Raw genomic sequence first — 16126 nt, 5'->3', positions numbered from 1 at the left:
TGCACTGGGTATAAGATCACTGACAAATTCGATATGAACAGCTTTCGGACAAATAATACAAAAACAGCGGTATATCCCTTTGCCGGAAGTCATTCGTGACCTCTGTGGTGTTGTTGTATGTTGACAGGTCCTGCAAAGTCAATTCCACAAGCTGAAAGAGAACGATTCAAAGAGGGATGTCGCAAACGTCCTCCCACCCGTAAGATACCATCACCACAACTTTCAGCGAATGCATTTTCAGAAGAGACATCCCAAGAAAAAATATGTTCAATCGGTTCCAATGAATTAAAACGCCGCTTTCGCAAATGAAAGTCGTGTTGTGTTGTTTGAAAACACAGATAAGCTGCGGCGGCGAACAAATGTTTATAGCGCGTGTCAAATCATCACAACCGGATACTATATCATCAACATATGTGTTGTTCTTAATGACGTCAGCAACAACTGATCAGCTCTCCTCACAGTTCAAGGCCACCTGATGCAATCGTCTAGTAGTGGGGAAGGGGGCCCGATGATGTTCCGTAAGTTACCGTGCACAGTTGATAATTCCCCTGAAAATGCCTCTCATAAAATTCCTCCTCAGGGGAGAGACAGTTTTCATGGGACACTGTAGGAATCTCATCAGAACCATGAAGTGTTTCATCGATATCCAATTTAGAATGAAGACATATCAAATTAGTATTAGACTGACAGTTATTATTAGCTTCATTAAATTTTGCAGGGATCTTTCCTGACAGCACCCAACCAAACAATGTATTTTGGGCGATAAGTGCACTATCGTTATCCCGTACTTGCCCTGGGCGTATCAAAGAGAAAAAATGCTCAGCTCCAATAATAATGTCAATGTTTTTACACTTATCAAAGTAAACATCAGCTAATTTAAGCGAATTAGCATAAGCATTCAGTTCATCCGAACGGACAAACTCAGTAGGCACTGGAGCCATTACCTTACTCAAGATATACGAATTAATGTCAATATAATGATTATCATATGTAGAATATAATTTTAAGTTCACTAACCCTCTAGTGGTACCAGCGTCCACAGCTGCCACTCCTTTCACAGTAAAGCGGGCATTTTTGCAGGGAATGCTCAATTCTTGGATACATGCCTCACTAATGAAGGAACACTGAGAGCCCGAGTCGAGAAGTGCACGGATAACGTGTTGATTACCTGATGTATCCAAGACGCACACTTGAGCCGTGGTCAATAGCGTAGAGAAAGAAACATTAGCGGAAATATTTTATTGCAACACTGTGGGATCATGTACCTTAGACTCGGTAGATACAGGCATATCCGATAACGCAGTGGTAACACTAGTGGACACAACTTCGTGCAAAGTTGAATGATACCGCTGATCACATCACGAACACCTGAACAGCGACGAACATTCATAAACCTTGTGAGAGCTGGAGAAACAGTTGAAACATAACTGTTTCTTGCGAACAAAGTTTTTTTCTGTCTGTCACTGACCAAGACTTGAAAATGTGACACTTATGTAGCCCGTGATGTCCATGGCATGATGGACAGCTCTTGGCGATACCGCTAGGTGACGATGTTGATTTCTGTGGCACCTTGATTCCGCTTGCTGACCTTTCAGGATTGAAGATATCGAGGGCAGCGCATCTTGAATTGAGAAACTCGAGGAAGTTTCCGAACTTTGGAAAATCTTGTTCAGCTGTCTTTTGAGCCCAAAGCTGTCGCATTTCTGGATAAACTTTTTCCAGCAAAATTTCAATGAGCCAAAAGTCCAGAGTAACAGCTTCATCAGCAATGGCACGCGAACTTCGAATAATCTCATCCAAAGTATCGGCAATGTGTCTGAGTTTCTGTTCAAATCTGTTGCTGTTCGAGGAACGTCTTTATCAGGGACGAAATTATGACCTTCTTCCTATCAAAACGAAGCAATAATTTTTCCCACACCTCCGTGTATGTGGCCTCTGACACTGGTATGTGTTTGATCAATGCCGCTGCATCACCCTCCAAGAGGCCCTTCAAGTAGCTGAATTTCTGGACATTCGTTAAATGCTCGTTTTTGTGAATCATGGATTCGTAAGGTCCTTGAAACTGTTCCAGTTTATATGCGACCCCTCGAATAACGGAATGTTTATGCGAGGCAAATAACTATCTCTTACCTCAGCAGTAGTAGAGGACAGTGAACGCGTCATCAACTGCAAAAGCACTTGTTGTTGTTCTGCCAGCTGCAGCAGAATTCTTTCAGTACGGGTGTCCGCGTCGGAACATTCAACCGTTGTCGTGGGCACCTCCGTCACGGCAGCCAGAGCTTGTCTCAATTTCTATTTCGTTGAAAGGTACTGCTCTTCCACCTGAACAATTTCTGATAATTCCTCGTCCAAGCATTCGTCATGGCGAACAAATTCCTCGAAGACATTCTCGAGCCTTTTCAATCTGGTCTTGATGTTCTCGTGGTTGAACTCGGTTGCGCTTTTGACAAAATGTTGGATTCTTGTGATCGAGGCCTTGATGAGCGACAATGTCCTTAATTGACATGATATCAGGACTACTTTATGCAGTGAGTCCCTGTTCGGGCACCAAAAAATGTATATGAACGACTAACGTGGACTAACTTATATACGGAGAGCGCAAAGGTTTGAATTATAACAAAAAACGTTTATTAATGAGATGAAGGGAAGGTACGACTGACTTGAGCCGATACAAAATAACATCTGCCTCAAAAGGCGGGAAAAATAACATAGATAATAATTGTGTAAGTGGTGCCATCTAGTGGCGATACGGAGAAAAATGATAATATGAAATACTACAGCTACACACAAACAACAGGTCCGATCGTGTTCAGTGCGCACAAGCTCCAAGGAAATATTGAGAGATTCGTTGTCTTTATAGTCTTGGGTGTTCACCTGGAAAGTGAAAGGACGTGGGTTCTATTCCCCACAAAGGCAGTTGAGTTTCTCTTTCCAAAAATTCATCTTCGCAACAGCCAGTTGTTGAAAATCTTCGTAAAGTCTATGTAGCCTACAGATGGCAAAATCATAGGCGTCAGAGGTGATATAAAAGCTGAAGAATGCCTTTATTCAGCTGAGCTCATTACAGTGTAGACGAAAGAGCATCTTCCGTCTACATTCATGCATTCTTTCCAAGAGAAGAACAAAAAGTAGGGGGAGAACCCCCACATAACTTTTTTTCCTTCTCTCCGTCTATCATAATAGTGCTATATCTCTCCAGCTAAGATATATAAGTTTGTAATATTAAAACAACTAAAATTAATTTCTCTAATATAATTCTGTTTTTTTCTTTCTTTTCCCATACAGCGCCAGAATGACAGGGAGGAGATTCGACGGAAGTTAGCCATGGATTCAGATAACGAGGATCACATCGATAAGAAAAGTACTAGTCAAGATGCCACTGCTGTTGATCGGCTAAAGTGTGGCACAAATCTTCAGATGTGCTTCTATAACGAAGAAGCGGCTAAGGAAAAGTTCAAAGATGAAGGTGGTGATGATGGTGCCAAACCCAACAGCATAAACAAGGTAGAAACAGTCCCGCAGAAGCCACCTCTTCCAAGGATTCTGAAGAAGAATGCTCTGTTTCCACCATCGCTGCGAAAGAACTCTGTAGTTAGTATTTTTTACTGCTATTTTTGGGAAAAAATCTTTCGACTTCGTGGAGCTGAACATCAGTCAAAATTTATTCTTTGCCCGTATTTATATTACAGTTACATAAATATTATAATATATATATTATAGTTTATGATCATTATAATATCGTAGGGGCAGTGATTGAACAGCATTTTTAACAAAACTTCCGACCATTATTATATATGATGAAAACCATGGCTTGACAAATCACAGGTGCCAGGTCACCATTGTGGCTAAAAAATTTACATTGCCACTTAAAACTTTCTGTGCATGATAACCAGCCAGAGCAGTTGTTCTCAAAGTGTGCACGTGTTTCTTTGGGGGTATCACCAACCGTTGTCAGGGGCACTGTGCTAACACTTTTTATTAATACGTGCCTATTCAACACTATGTAGTGGGTTCTTTGTTAGACTGTTCTGGAGAGCTGCTTGATTATATTAGCTGTGTCCTTGACGACCTTATGTCCTGTTTAGTGTTTGTTTTTTTTACACACACTCAGGTCATATCATACAATTAAGTTGGTTTGGAAATCGTTATAACAAACTTTCTAGAGAAAGTTGTGTCATACCCCTCCTGTTTACAGGGGTGCAAGAGCTGCGCCAAACTGCGCCGAAACGGTTCTCTTGCTACATGGTGTGCCAAGATGCCAAATCCCTACGCATTTGCGCCAATTCTTGTTTCTGGTTCGCGGAGGTACCGCTAATGCACTGTAGTGCATCAAATACCAGGAATTTAGGAAAAAGAAGCTTGAAAATTTTGTTCATGGGACGCGTTCTTTCCGAGACACTGAAAAAAAATACGGAGGGAGAAACTTTTAATTTTTTTTTTTCACTTCGCACCATCTACCACAATCGCGTTATGTCGTGACCTTGGAAAGTAGTTCTACTACCTTGAAGTATAAAGTCCTATACTGTTATTGGTTAACCGGCGGGCTATCAAAGTCCCTGAATGAATATGCCGAATTTTCCGATTTCGGAGACCGTTTTTTCTCCTGCGGGTTATATACTGAAAATTACGGTAATTTCGCGGCTGCCAACCTACATTCTAAGACCGCATATATCGAAAAGAGGATTGGTTTACTCATTAATTTACCGACATTTTTCGAAGATCATTGGAAAAAAATGGGATCTGTTAAAACTCTAGCTAAAATATTCATAGTTTTGTCATCTAGTCACTATGCGGTCGTGTGATTATCGTCTGCAGTTACCGATCGTGGCAATTTCACATTGCGAAAATCCAGATTTGGTGAACATGGGGGCGGTTCGAGGAAAAAGTTCGAAGGAGTTTGTACTAGGAGCATGTGCTCATTTTACATAACTTATACCTTTTTTTTTTACATAACGATACCTTTTTTATATTAATGTCCTACCTTTCCAAAACATGTTGTTGGATGGAGAGAATGAAACGTTTGCACTCCCTCTCGTGCATTGCTGGGATGGTACATTACTCCCTCACGTATTGCTGGGATGTTGCTCAACATTGTATCACCAACAGAACTATTAATTATGTGTTGCACTACAAATGGGTTACACTACAATGCAAATAATTACAAGAAGTGAAATCAGTTCAGGGAATAGATATATATTGGGCAGACATATTCAAACTTTATAACCTTGAAAGCAGCCCAAAGTTCAAAATTTTGCCAGTTTTGGTGAAGGCTTTTTTATCTTTAGCACATGGTAACGCAGACAGTGAAAGTGAGTTCATTGTTAACAAATAAATAAAAGTCTGTTCGAACATTGAAAAATCTGTCCATCTAATGCTTTAATAGAATACATATAAAACGTATAAAATCTTGTGTTCAAGGGCATGAAATATTTGAAAAAAAATTGTCATCGAGATGTTGAACTTCTGAAAGCGACTCGTGATTCGTAATCTAGTATTAACATGCTATTAGGTTTAGAAATTGTTTAAATAAATAAGGTATTTATATTTTTCTCGTTTTTTGCATTTTGCGTTTAAATTTAATAATTTCTTTAAATTTTGTGAGAAGCTAATTTTTTTTTCACGAAAACTCTTATTATACTCTGCACGCACTTTTTTTGCTATATCAGGATGAACAAGATTTTGGTGTTCAAGCAGCAGAAATTCTTACTGTCTAGGTTTTCAGTATGCATGTTGCTTAATTTGAAAAGAGTCTCATAATTTTTATTCGTCATTTCAGTAATGCATGTTTTAGTAGTGACAAATAAGATAATTCAGAAGAAATTTAAATGGATTTTAATTTGTGAAGGAAATTTATTTAGAATTATTTGTTTCAACCATTTTAGGCAAAACTTTCGACATTTTACAGAAAAATTACTCCTTATATTGCAGATATAGTTTGTTTTTAGTTCTGCTCCATTTTCAAAATTTCTGCTCCAAAAATGAAATTTGCTGCTCCGAAATAGATGAGGGGCGCTTGCACCCCTGTGTTTAGTCTGTCTGTCCTGTATAGATGGCGATGCTTAAGATTTACCCGGAAACCTTATTAAAATCTTCTGGTCGAAAACCAGAACCTTCTGATTTTTTGTATATTTATAAAAAAATATTCAAATTGTGCTTTGTTTAAATGAAAGATCCTCTAAAGAAAATACTTTTTCACTCCTTTGCAATTCCAGTCGGACCATGTTTTCTCAGGAAAAATATGGAAAATTGGAATTTCAAGTATGGTAAATCAGTAATTGTTAGCAAATATGAAGGCAAAAGTTGCTAGTTATTGATAAAATTGCCAAAAAATCATCAGTGGTGGAAATGAAGCTGTACTACAAATCACTGTGGATTAAAATAAGTTTGAAAAAAAAAAATTTATGCGTGACAATTGTCAGCTTCAATATTCATATTTAGCCTATAGTCCTAATTTTTGTTTATAAATTTGAAAAATCGCAATCGTTGATTTCGGTGGGGGTATAAAATTTGAATGAGCTTCATTGCAATTATGAAGAAAAACAACTTTTATTTTGTAAAAAAAAGTCCTAGTAAAATGGATCATATGGTCACTATGTATGTCACCTAAATATTCCCAGTTTTCCCTTTTATTTGTGTGACATGTTTTCTTTGATACGAAATATTTCCTCACATGAGAAACAACAGATTTTTCAAGTCTGAGAATCAGCACCTATGGTCCTGTATTTCAGCCTTATGACAATTTTTTGTTGCTGTGATTATGATGCAAGTGTAGTAATGGTGGGAAAATATTCCTACAGTTTCACTTTCATAAATGAAAAATCCATTTTATTTATGAAAATCCTCTTTTATATCTGTTGGTACAGTTTTTGTACCGAATTTTGGATCACACAAAAAAAGCCTTCCTAATTTTCATTCTCCAAAGTTGACAGCTATGAGATGATGCAGGTTTGAAATGTTTCACTTAACCTCAAGCCGTCCGCCAGCTCCGGCTCCCTCAGCAGCTGGGTTACACGAACGCGCCTCGAATCGCTTCACATAGCAATTATATAAAAGATTAACCTACAGATCAGTGAAACTACTACAACTAATGAAAAGCCAATGAGAACTCCCAAATTAACGGTTTTAAGACCATGTTGAAGATTTTATTTGAATTCTCTGTTCAAAAGATATAATTGATAATAAATAAAATAGCAATGAAGAATAATGTTATGGCAATGTGTAAGGAACTATCCGTGAGAGCAGAGATGGATTTTCCTTTCCTTAAACATCAATATCCCTTGAAGAACTCAAAGATGGCTTTGTTTCTTCAAATCATTTTTCCACTTTGTTTTGATGGAATATTTTAAATTGCTTTCGTTTTCATTTTGGCACTAAGCTATTTTCTTTCAATTTTCATTTTTGTTGTTTTTTTAACACACTAGGCCCATATATTCAGGCTTTCTTAGGCACTAATATTGGTGTGTTATTAGGTATTTTTTGTATATTTTGTTTTAAAAGATTTCTTTAATTGGATATATCTGATTAATCTAAAAATATTTGTGCTTATATATATTGTATTAACAAGGAATCTTTCTCCACATATAAGGAACTGTGTTATTAAATGCTCAAGAGAAACAAAGTTCATAAATGAATATTAACATGAAATATGATTTGTTTTCCATTTCTGCAGCTACTTTTTGCTTACTCATTCTCTGAGTTTTATTCAGTAGATTTCATTCAGAAACTTTTGTTATAACTTTATAAATCTTTATCTCAAGGATATATTATGTATGACTATTTATTGACTATTTATTTCGCAGAGTTCCCTTAAATCAGCAAACAACAGCAGCAACACCACAGAAACCGTGATTAAAAGACAAAGACCAGCATTTTTCTTCAATCGACCTCGCAGCTGGCATGCTGCAAAAGTTGAGGAGAAGCATTACCCCACTGAAGATCTTTTCACTTGTCACCAGCGTCTCCAAGAAGAAGCGAGGGAGGCTCTCGCTCAAGCGAAAGACATGGCCAGAATGCAGATGGAGATTGAGCGGCAGAAGAAAAAGAAGAGCCCTATTGCTGACATTGTAAGTTTGTTAAGTTTGTCTGATATTCTGATCGATTGTAAGTTAGATGCTAATTTGTTTGGGTTGCATATACCGAGACAAGAAGTAGAATGATTTTATTACCTTGGGGTGCAGCTTCCCTTAACTACAGCAAAGACTAACCCAGATGGCGACAGTGTTGTTTTCTTGACCAATTACAGTACATTGTAAAAAATATTTTTTCTGGTGGTATGGCTATATAGCCTTATACCTAGAATTCATTTATAACAAAATTTCATTATAACGAAGTGATTTCTGTGTTCTCTCGGAGTTCATGTAGTCTTTAGAAAGAAAAGTTACCTATGAGTAGTGTAATTGCCCAGTATGCAAGAGGATCCAGCTTCAAAGACACCTGGTTAAGAACCCCTGGTGCAACTTATTTCCTCCCCCCCTAATGAAATTGAAGCTGCTGGAGCCCAGAATGATTTTGCTAATCATCTGCAGTCCTGAAGAAGTCGGGGTGAATGGACTGAAATGTCAAAAGGTGTGGGTTTTAGCATGGCAGACATGCTTTATTAAGTGTGTACGAGTTGATAGGGACTCTAACTCAAGGGGGCTGTTAACCTATTTGCATTCCGCAGACCCTTTGTGCCAATAAGACAGGTCAGGGAAACCACCCTTCCACCAACAAAATGAAGGCCACAGACCCATTTACTGAGTAATATTCAGCACTTAATATTGTAAAAGAAATAAGTTTATTGTTTTTTTCATTTAAGGTCACAGACCACCTGAAACCTCTCCAAGGACTCCCAATGGGTTCATGGACCTCTGTTTTACTGCTGTTACTGATTGGTGGTGAGAGGTGGTACCTCTCACCACCAATAGTTTGCCTGTAATAAAACACAGTAGAACCTGTATAATCTAAACTCTAGACCCAGGTGATTCCAAATTGTGGAATTTTTCCGGATTATGGACCCAGTTTTGTTTATTTCCTTAAAGTTTTCATATTTGAAGCAGTAGTGTGTCTCTTTGAGCACTTTGATTCATATATTCCTTTAAAAGAAAATTAACAAACCGATAAATACAGTCAAATCTTGTTTTAACAAATATCGTTATAGTGAAAAACTATTGTTTCAATGAACACTTTTCTAATCCCCCAGATAAGTTTACATAGGAACAATGCAAAAAACCTAGAATTCGTTTATAACGAAATTTCATTATAATGAAGTGATTTCTGTGTTCTCTCGGAGTTCGTTCATTATAATAAGATTCAACTGCATATCACCACCTTATACTGAAAACCTAGTAAATCAGGAATGGAAATCAGTCTAGTAAAACAGCTATAATTGATGAGATATGATTTTCTCAATCTGAAACAAAACGTCATTTTTGAAAAAAATCTATGAACAAGGTTTTCATTATAAGGTGAGTAATGTATAGAATTATAAATAATTTCGTTTTAAACCACAATTTCTAAATTACATAATATTACTAGTAAAAAGGCTACCAACTCCGCATGGGGATAAAAAATACTTGTTATCTATATTCTTCCCCTTCACGGTGGTAGATATAGATAGATGTAGATAAAGATATTTTCTCTAATGAGCTTGAGGCAACCACCGAGAGATGGCGTCTTCATTTCCAGCTCAACTCCTTAATGGCAGTGAATCGCAGTATGTGTCCAGAGTTTGTGTGGTGAAGTAGTAAAAAGACTAATTATTTAAACATTATTTTATACAGGCATTGCTCGGATTCGAAAAAATAGAAAAACAATTCCAAAGATTGTAAGTGGTGAATTTTCTGATTCTATATTCTTCATGCATCATTCGTATTGGTTTTCCGCAAAGTTTTTTTTTCAAAAACTTTCTCACAAAAACTTTGTTTCCATTTGTGGCTTGTACCTGCAACATCATGACGTTTTTTGATATGTTTTGAAATTAACTTTGTTTAATCACAAAAAATAATAGAGTGCTGGACAGGTTCTAAAACACTAAAATGCATGGAGAAATGAAATGAAGAAAGAAATGTGTTTCTTTTTGACCTAAGCTGACATTTCTGACTACTCTAATTCACTGAGACACACAGGTGCCATCATTGTTTTCACTTTCCCAGAACTCCAAAACCTCAGTGGATACAAAAAAGAAATTAAATGCCTGTTATATTAGAAAAGGCTGAAAAACATATATTTGAGTAATTAAAAACATTGAAGTCCCTGGTTGAATAAAATAAAATTCTCAGCAGAAGTTTCCGGATTAGAGAGATTCCACTCTAATTCGCATTCTTTTTCAACTGATGCCTATTTACTTGTATTACTGATCTGTGATTTATGCTAGTTGTGATCATTACAATAAACACCTCAATGAACCAAGCCTCTATCAATAAAGTTAGGTGATTGATTGGTCATCCATTCCCCTTTTGGGACTGTTGCACTGCGTAAGTTCCTGCAACAAATAAAAGAAAGTCGGTGTGTTAATGAGAAAAGAAATAAATAAAGGCTACTAAAAGACTCGAAAATGATAAACAGATCAAGTGAGTTGCTGTACGATATGGTGTTGGAAAAATGGCAGCTGGATACTGGAAATGAAACAAAATAAAAATTGAAAAGTTTCACATTATGATTGACTCAAAAAAGGCTTTGAAAAGAAAGTGCACAATAAAAAAGCCAGATTCAATGGAATAGTTTTTGTTTTCTTGCTTTTTTTTTTAAAATTAAAATAGCTCGTGATCTTCAATAAAAACTAGATGACAGTAAGTTGATCACAGCAAACCCAGATTGCCCGAGAGATTTATCGGATGCATTCGATTAGGAAGCTGGATATGTATAGAAAACAGCTATCACCAGACAAATTAAATTTACGTGCACCAGAGCAGGCTGTTATTTTTTTACATTTTAAAGGATCATCTGCCTTAAAACCAGGGTTTTCTGATATCTCCTGTGACTTTAGACCCACTCTCATTGGCTAAACAAAGTGCTGTGCTAAATGAATCAGGTTTTCAAATGATAGATGTTGTTATTCTCTGATATAAATATTTTCTTTTTTTTTCAGGTTGGAATTTCATTTCCTGATGGACATAATCTTTTAAGCCGTAATGCACTTATTGAAATGAATGTTGCGCAGCTTCAAGTAATAGTTAACGATCTGCATTCCCAGATTGAGAGTGAGTATTTAGATCATCTTAAGTTTATCAATTCTATATTTTTTGAGGTGAAGATAAATAGGTCTCAGTCACCCAATAGTGATATTATTTTTCCATGTTAAATATTCATTGATATATTTGATCACAGTTTGAATTTTATATTACACTTTCATTTTGTTTCCCGACAGCTCTAAATGATGATCTGGTCAAGTTTCTTCTGGAGAGAGATGATTTGCATATGGAGCAAGACTCTATGCTTGTAGACATTGAAGATCTGACCCGATATCTGTAAGAATATTTCCATCGCATATTTCTAAAATTTTGGGCATCTCTGCCTCTTTTCAGGTGCAATAATTTTGTAGTTCCTAAGAAACTAAAGCGAAATGGGTATATATCAATACTTGTATCAATTTTTAGAAAAACTGAAATTGCGTGATTTGAAAATTCAAATTTTTCCAGTTATTGTTTATTGCTTTTCACATGATTTGACTCCGTTAGCTTCCTATCTTTTCTTTTGGAAAAATTATTCAACATAAAATTTCATAATATTGTTATAACATTTTACTTTTCTAAAAATTACATAATTCATAATGGTCTTTCTGCAAATAAATTATATTTAATCGTTATGTCATATATTGTGGTGTATCGTCATGGTATCTTATTCGTGATTTTATTCATTTTCCCTCAGAGGTTTGAAAGGAAATACGTCAATAACACAGCCATCAGAATCAAAGTTCTCTGGTAATGGTGTGGGCAACTGTGGTGAAAACAGCAAAAAGTATGTTGACAAAGGGTTTTTTAATGATGCTTCTGATTTGCTTATAATTGTGTTTTCTCATCAATAATTTGATGGATACCATAGAAATTATCTTTATTTATTCAAAATGTGCGTGTTTTCTAGTGATAGTATAGGAATATACCTCTTGGAATACTCTCCCACATATTCTTTCAAATTGAATTGAAAATAATAAATTAACAACATATTCCCTTGGATTAGCCAGCATGCCAGACAGGACAGCAACTAGATATTTTGTCACCCAGAACAAGCACACATTTTGGCAGTGTAATGTAGAAGGAGCAGTTAAAGGGTGAATTTAGCAGTCCCTCTAGTCGAGCAGCCAGGGCACCAAATCTGCTTGCTCCCTCCTAGTTACTACCCTTATGCCAGGAATATCCATATTTTCTGGCATATTGGAGTCGCAGTCTCTGAATAATTTTAACCTTTTCTTTAAGAGTTGATTGAATTTGCCAATTTTGAACCACCTTTTCTCTTCATTTTAGGATCCTTTCTGTTTACAAAGTAGGTTCAGATAGAGTTAGAGAAACATAAAGCTCTAACTCTATTTGAACATATACTTTGTAGAACAGAAAGGATCCCAAAATTAAAAGATGTTTCGAAATCGGCCAATTCAATCAACTCTTAAAGAATATCTGTATATTTGCTTTTGCTGCTGCAAATCTTGATTTATTAAAAATGTTGAATACTCGAAGCATATTCGATGATATAGATTAGATAGATTTTGTATTCCTTGATCATGTTGTGTAAAATTGGGATAAATAGTGAAAAATTGAAGAATTCCTTCAATCTCTGAACTTGCTGAAAAACACTTTCATTTGGTATTGAGTTGACGATAATTAAATTAGAGCCATTAGTAAATGTTCAATTATTATTATCAAATTTGTGGGAAAAACATGTTTTCCACAGTGAAAAGCCATTATTTTCTTTCGATTCGCTTATTGATTCACTTGATATAATTTGATATCAGTTTTTTTAATTTATTCTGTAATCCCCATCAAACTGCTTTTTCTAACATGATAGGATGAAACCAGACTTCAACATTCCAAAAGCGGAGTTATGCGGCATGCTGGCTGATGCATGGTAATACAGTAATACTCTCTGGTTAGTTTTGCCCCTGAACAAAGGGGATTCTTAAAGAAAGCCCTGCCCTTATGTTATCCCAACAACTATCATAGATACTATTGACTGATGAGGCATACATCAGTGTTTCATATACTGTTATATGAGCCTCTGTGCTGTTTTCTGAGCATACTTATTGCTATTGGCATGTGAAGGTCGTAATGTAATGTCTCATCAGTGCAGAAAATATAGTTACATAATCAATATTGGATTAGCTTTGTACTGCCCTAAGCTCTTGAAAAAAAAATTGCACTATTCAGTGCATTTTCCATATTTATCTATCCTGTTTTTGCAAATTTGTTTTGTTTTGATATTTTTTTTCTTTTTTTTGCAGCTAAATTTTACTTTTGCGCATGTACCTTTTTTTGTTACGACGAACGTGAGTTTAATTTGATTTCTTTTCTTTTTATTGGTTTTGCTACTTATTATTTTCACTTTTTAGATAATATATTCATTTGAGAAATGCTTAACATCTTTATAATTACGTTTTGAGCATGAATTTACCAAATTTGGCTAATTTTTTACCTGGATACACGGTTGGTATGATATATTTATACTTCAGCAACATGGGGTTTCATGCAAATTTTGTTTAGACTGCTGGATGAGATTGGGCACATATAAACTTCGAATTTGGTTGACAATTTTGACAGTATCAACCAAATGTCTACATCAGAGCAAAATATTTTGTACTGGTATAATATCATCATCATTTGCCTTCTGAGAGCCATTTCTACACACTGTAAATGACTTCAATTCCCTAGAATGTTTTCATGACAGGTGAAAAGTTATGAGGAGTCAAACAAAAAACAGATGGTATCATGTGAAATGATTGGGGGGGGGGGGAGGATTAGTTTTCCTAAAAACTAACTGAAAACAAACTATAGCTAAATTAAAAGGAATGTTTTGATTGTATGTGCACGATCTAGCCTTGCCATGTCACATGATGGCAAAGGAATATTATTATTATTGTTATGTTTTTTTTCTAATGGGTGTGTCACACTAGTGGATATGTGTGTCTTCAGTGAATGTTGAATGTTGGGAATAAACCTAAAGTCAAATGCACTCAAGCGTTCACAATGAAAAAACATACAATTTACATATAGCTGTGAAAATGACTGCTCTTGGCTGTTCTAAGTATAAGCACCAATATCTCCCAAACAAAACTTTCAAAGTCTTCAAGTTTTTGTACACAAAGAGACGTACCAAAATAATTAAAATTCGTCAAAAACAGAGCATGTACTTTGAATATTTTTGTGATTAAAACATTTTGAAAATCAAAAAACTGTCAAAATGACTGCTCTGGTCGTTCTAGAGTTAAACAGAGGCATACATATTATTATTTTGAATTATTTTATGTCTGCTGTTTCAAATTACTATACATTTGAAGTTTCATATTTAAAATGCGCTAACAGTTAAACTTCAATGTAAAATAAAACGTTCTCCTGAATAGCAATAGAATGAACACATACTTTTTTCAAAAATTAAAATTTTTTAATATTTAAAATAAAAATTTGAGAAACTGGAGAAATTGTGTACCTTTTTAAAAATAGTGACAATGAGATCAGCAACCAATAACATTTGTGAAAGAAAAATTCTACACCTTTGTAACATTTAAATTTTGCTTTTCCCTTGCCTCTATGACCTCCATTTTTGTGTTTAAATCCAAGATGTGCTTCTTGTATCTGAATAAAATGCTAAAACACGGTATCACCAAATTGCAAATTCAGTCTCCCTCGCCTATTCCTGTCCTGAACGCAATTATCAACATTTTTTTCAAGAAACAGGAGTGTTTCCTAACAAAAGCCACCATTCCCATCATAGATGAAATACTAAACCGATGTTTACTAGGTTTTGAATAGTAAATCCGCTTCCACTCAAGTTCAGATAGCATTCATTGTTTTTCTAAGAAGTAAAAGAGTAAAGTTTCCCGAACAAAAGAGGATTAGTATGACAACTTCCTCCCATCTAAAGGACAAGAACTTGCACAGAAATTCTTTCTGTTTCAGCAGGTTTTTTTTAATCTAAAGATGGACCCTTCCATTTCCGCATAGACACTTTCAGTCTTAAAGAGGTTTCCCATAATTGAAAATGCATAAATTATCCACTAGACTATTTTTCTGCTCTCAGTTACAGTGTCTGTCTTAGACCGGGGTTTCACTATGTAATATATTTCTGTATAAATTAATGGTGGTGCATTTTGATTGTATGTGTTCACACATTTTTTTCATATTTTCAGGCTTGTGAAGGCAGAGCCTGTGCGGAGGTCACAGAGCGTTCACCTCAAGAAGAGCAAGAACTTTGTGTAGCCTTGGCACAGGCATTCAGTGTTCAACTGTACCTACAGTCAGGGCTGACTCTCCAATCTACACATAACAAACAAAATTTCCACGTCAATTTCAATAACTGCTGCTGCTGCTGGGAAAAGCTCTTGCTCATATAAGGAAAAAAATATATATCTTCTCTATAACCACCTCTAGACTTAAAAAAAAAGCTATGGACTCAATTTTTTGCGGACCATTGTTTCAGTACTTAACTGGATGTTTCCGAAAGCGCTTCGTTCTAGTGTATTTGCTGGCAATTGATTGTAATACCAATGTTTATTGTTCCTAGGTTTTAACAACAAAGAGTAAACATTCCATTTTTAAGTAGTATTTTACGTGCCAGAGGGGCTTTATTTCCATTGTCCTATTTATATTTGTATCGTTGTTTGAGAGGCATTCCAACATTCTTTATCCCATGTATTGCATAATATACAAGAATCGGTGCTCGATCATAGAGTGCTTTTACTTTTATGTATTATTTTGTATACTGTTTTGTTTTTAGTTTTTATATAAAATTTTTTTCATTAATATTATTTGTTGTTGTTCAGATGTTTAAGTGTTCAAAAAGCTCGTTCTTTCGTGCAGTTATGCAATTGTATGATCAAGAATTATACACGACCCATGAGGTAGTTTCAATAACCACTGATAAGTTATGTTTGGTTTTTTACGTTAATAATGTAATTGTGCTGTATAATTACTTCATTAGTAAAAAAATATTCATGCCAATA

The 16126-nt window shown here is 35.5% G+C and overlaps 1 protein-coding gene across 3 annotated transcripts in view; it reads left to right on the top strand.

Moving 5' to 3' along the window:
• The window catches only part of LOC149084372 (uncharacterized), a 52024-nt gene extending 35898 nt beyond the window's left edge, over window positions 1–16126 (top strand). For 2 of the 3 annotated variants that reach the window (XM_089234761.1, XM_089234760.1), the window contains exons 5-10: window positions 3286–3591; window positions 7800–8063; window positions 11069–11180; window positions 11348–11447; window positions 11848–11937; window positions 15314–16126. In XM_089234761.1, the coding sequence (XP_089090887.1) occupies window positions 3286–3591; window positions 7800–8063; window positions 11069–11180; window positions 11348–11447; window positions 11848–11937; window positions 15314–15383 (942 nt within the window). In that variant the 3' untranslated portion in view covers window positions 15384–16126. Of the gene's footprint in view, window positions 1–3285; window positions 3592–7799; window positions 8064–11068; window positions 11181–11347; window positions 11448–11847; window positions 11938–13411; window positions 13457–15313 lie in introns of all 3 variants that reach the window. The other variant, XM_089234762.1, reaches the window with a different exon arrangement.

Source organism: Pholcus phalangioides, unplaced genomic scaffold (assembly GCF_987345545.1).
Source record: "Pholcus phalangioides strain wild (caught in Gottingen) unplaced genomic scaffold, Ppha-v1.0 ptg000008l_1, whole genome shotgun sequence".
NCBI lineage: Eukaryota > Metazoa > Arthropoda > Arachnida > Araneae > Pholcidae > Pholcus > Pholcus phalangioides.
This window is presented reverse-complemented; position numbering and strand designations above follow the sequence as displayed.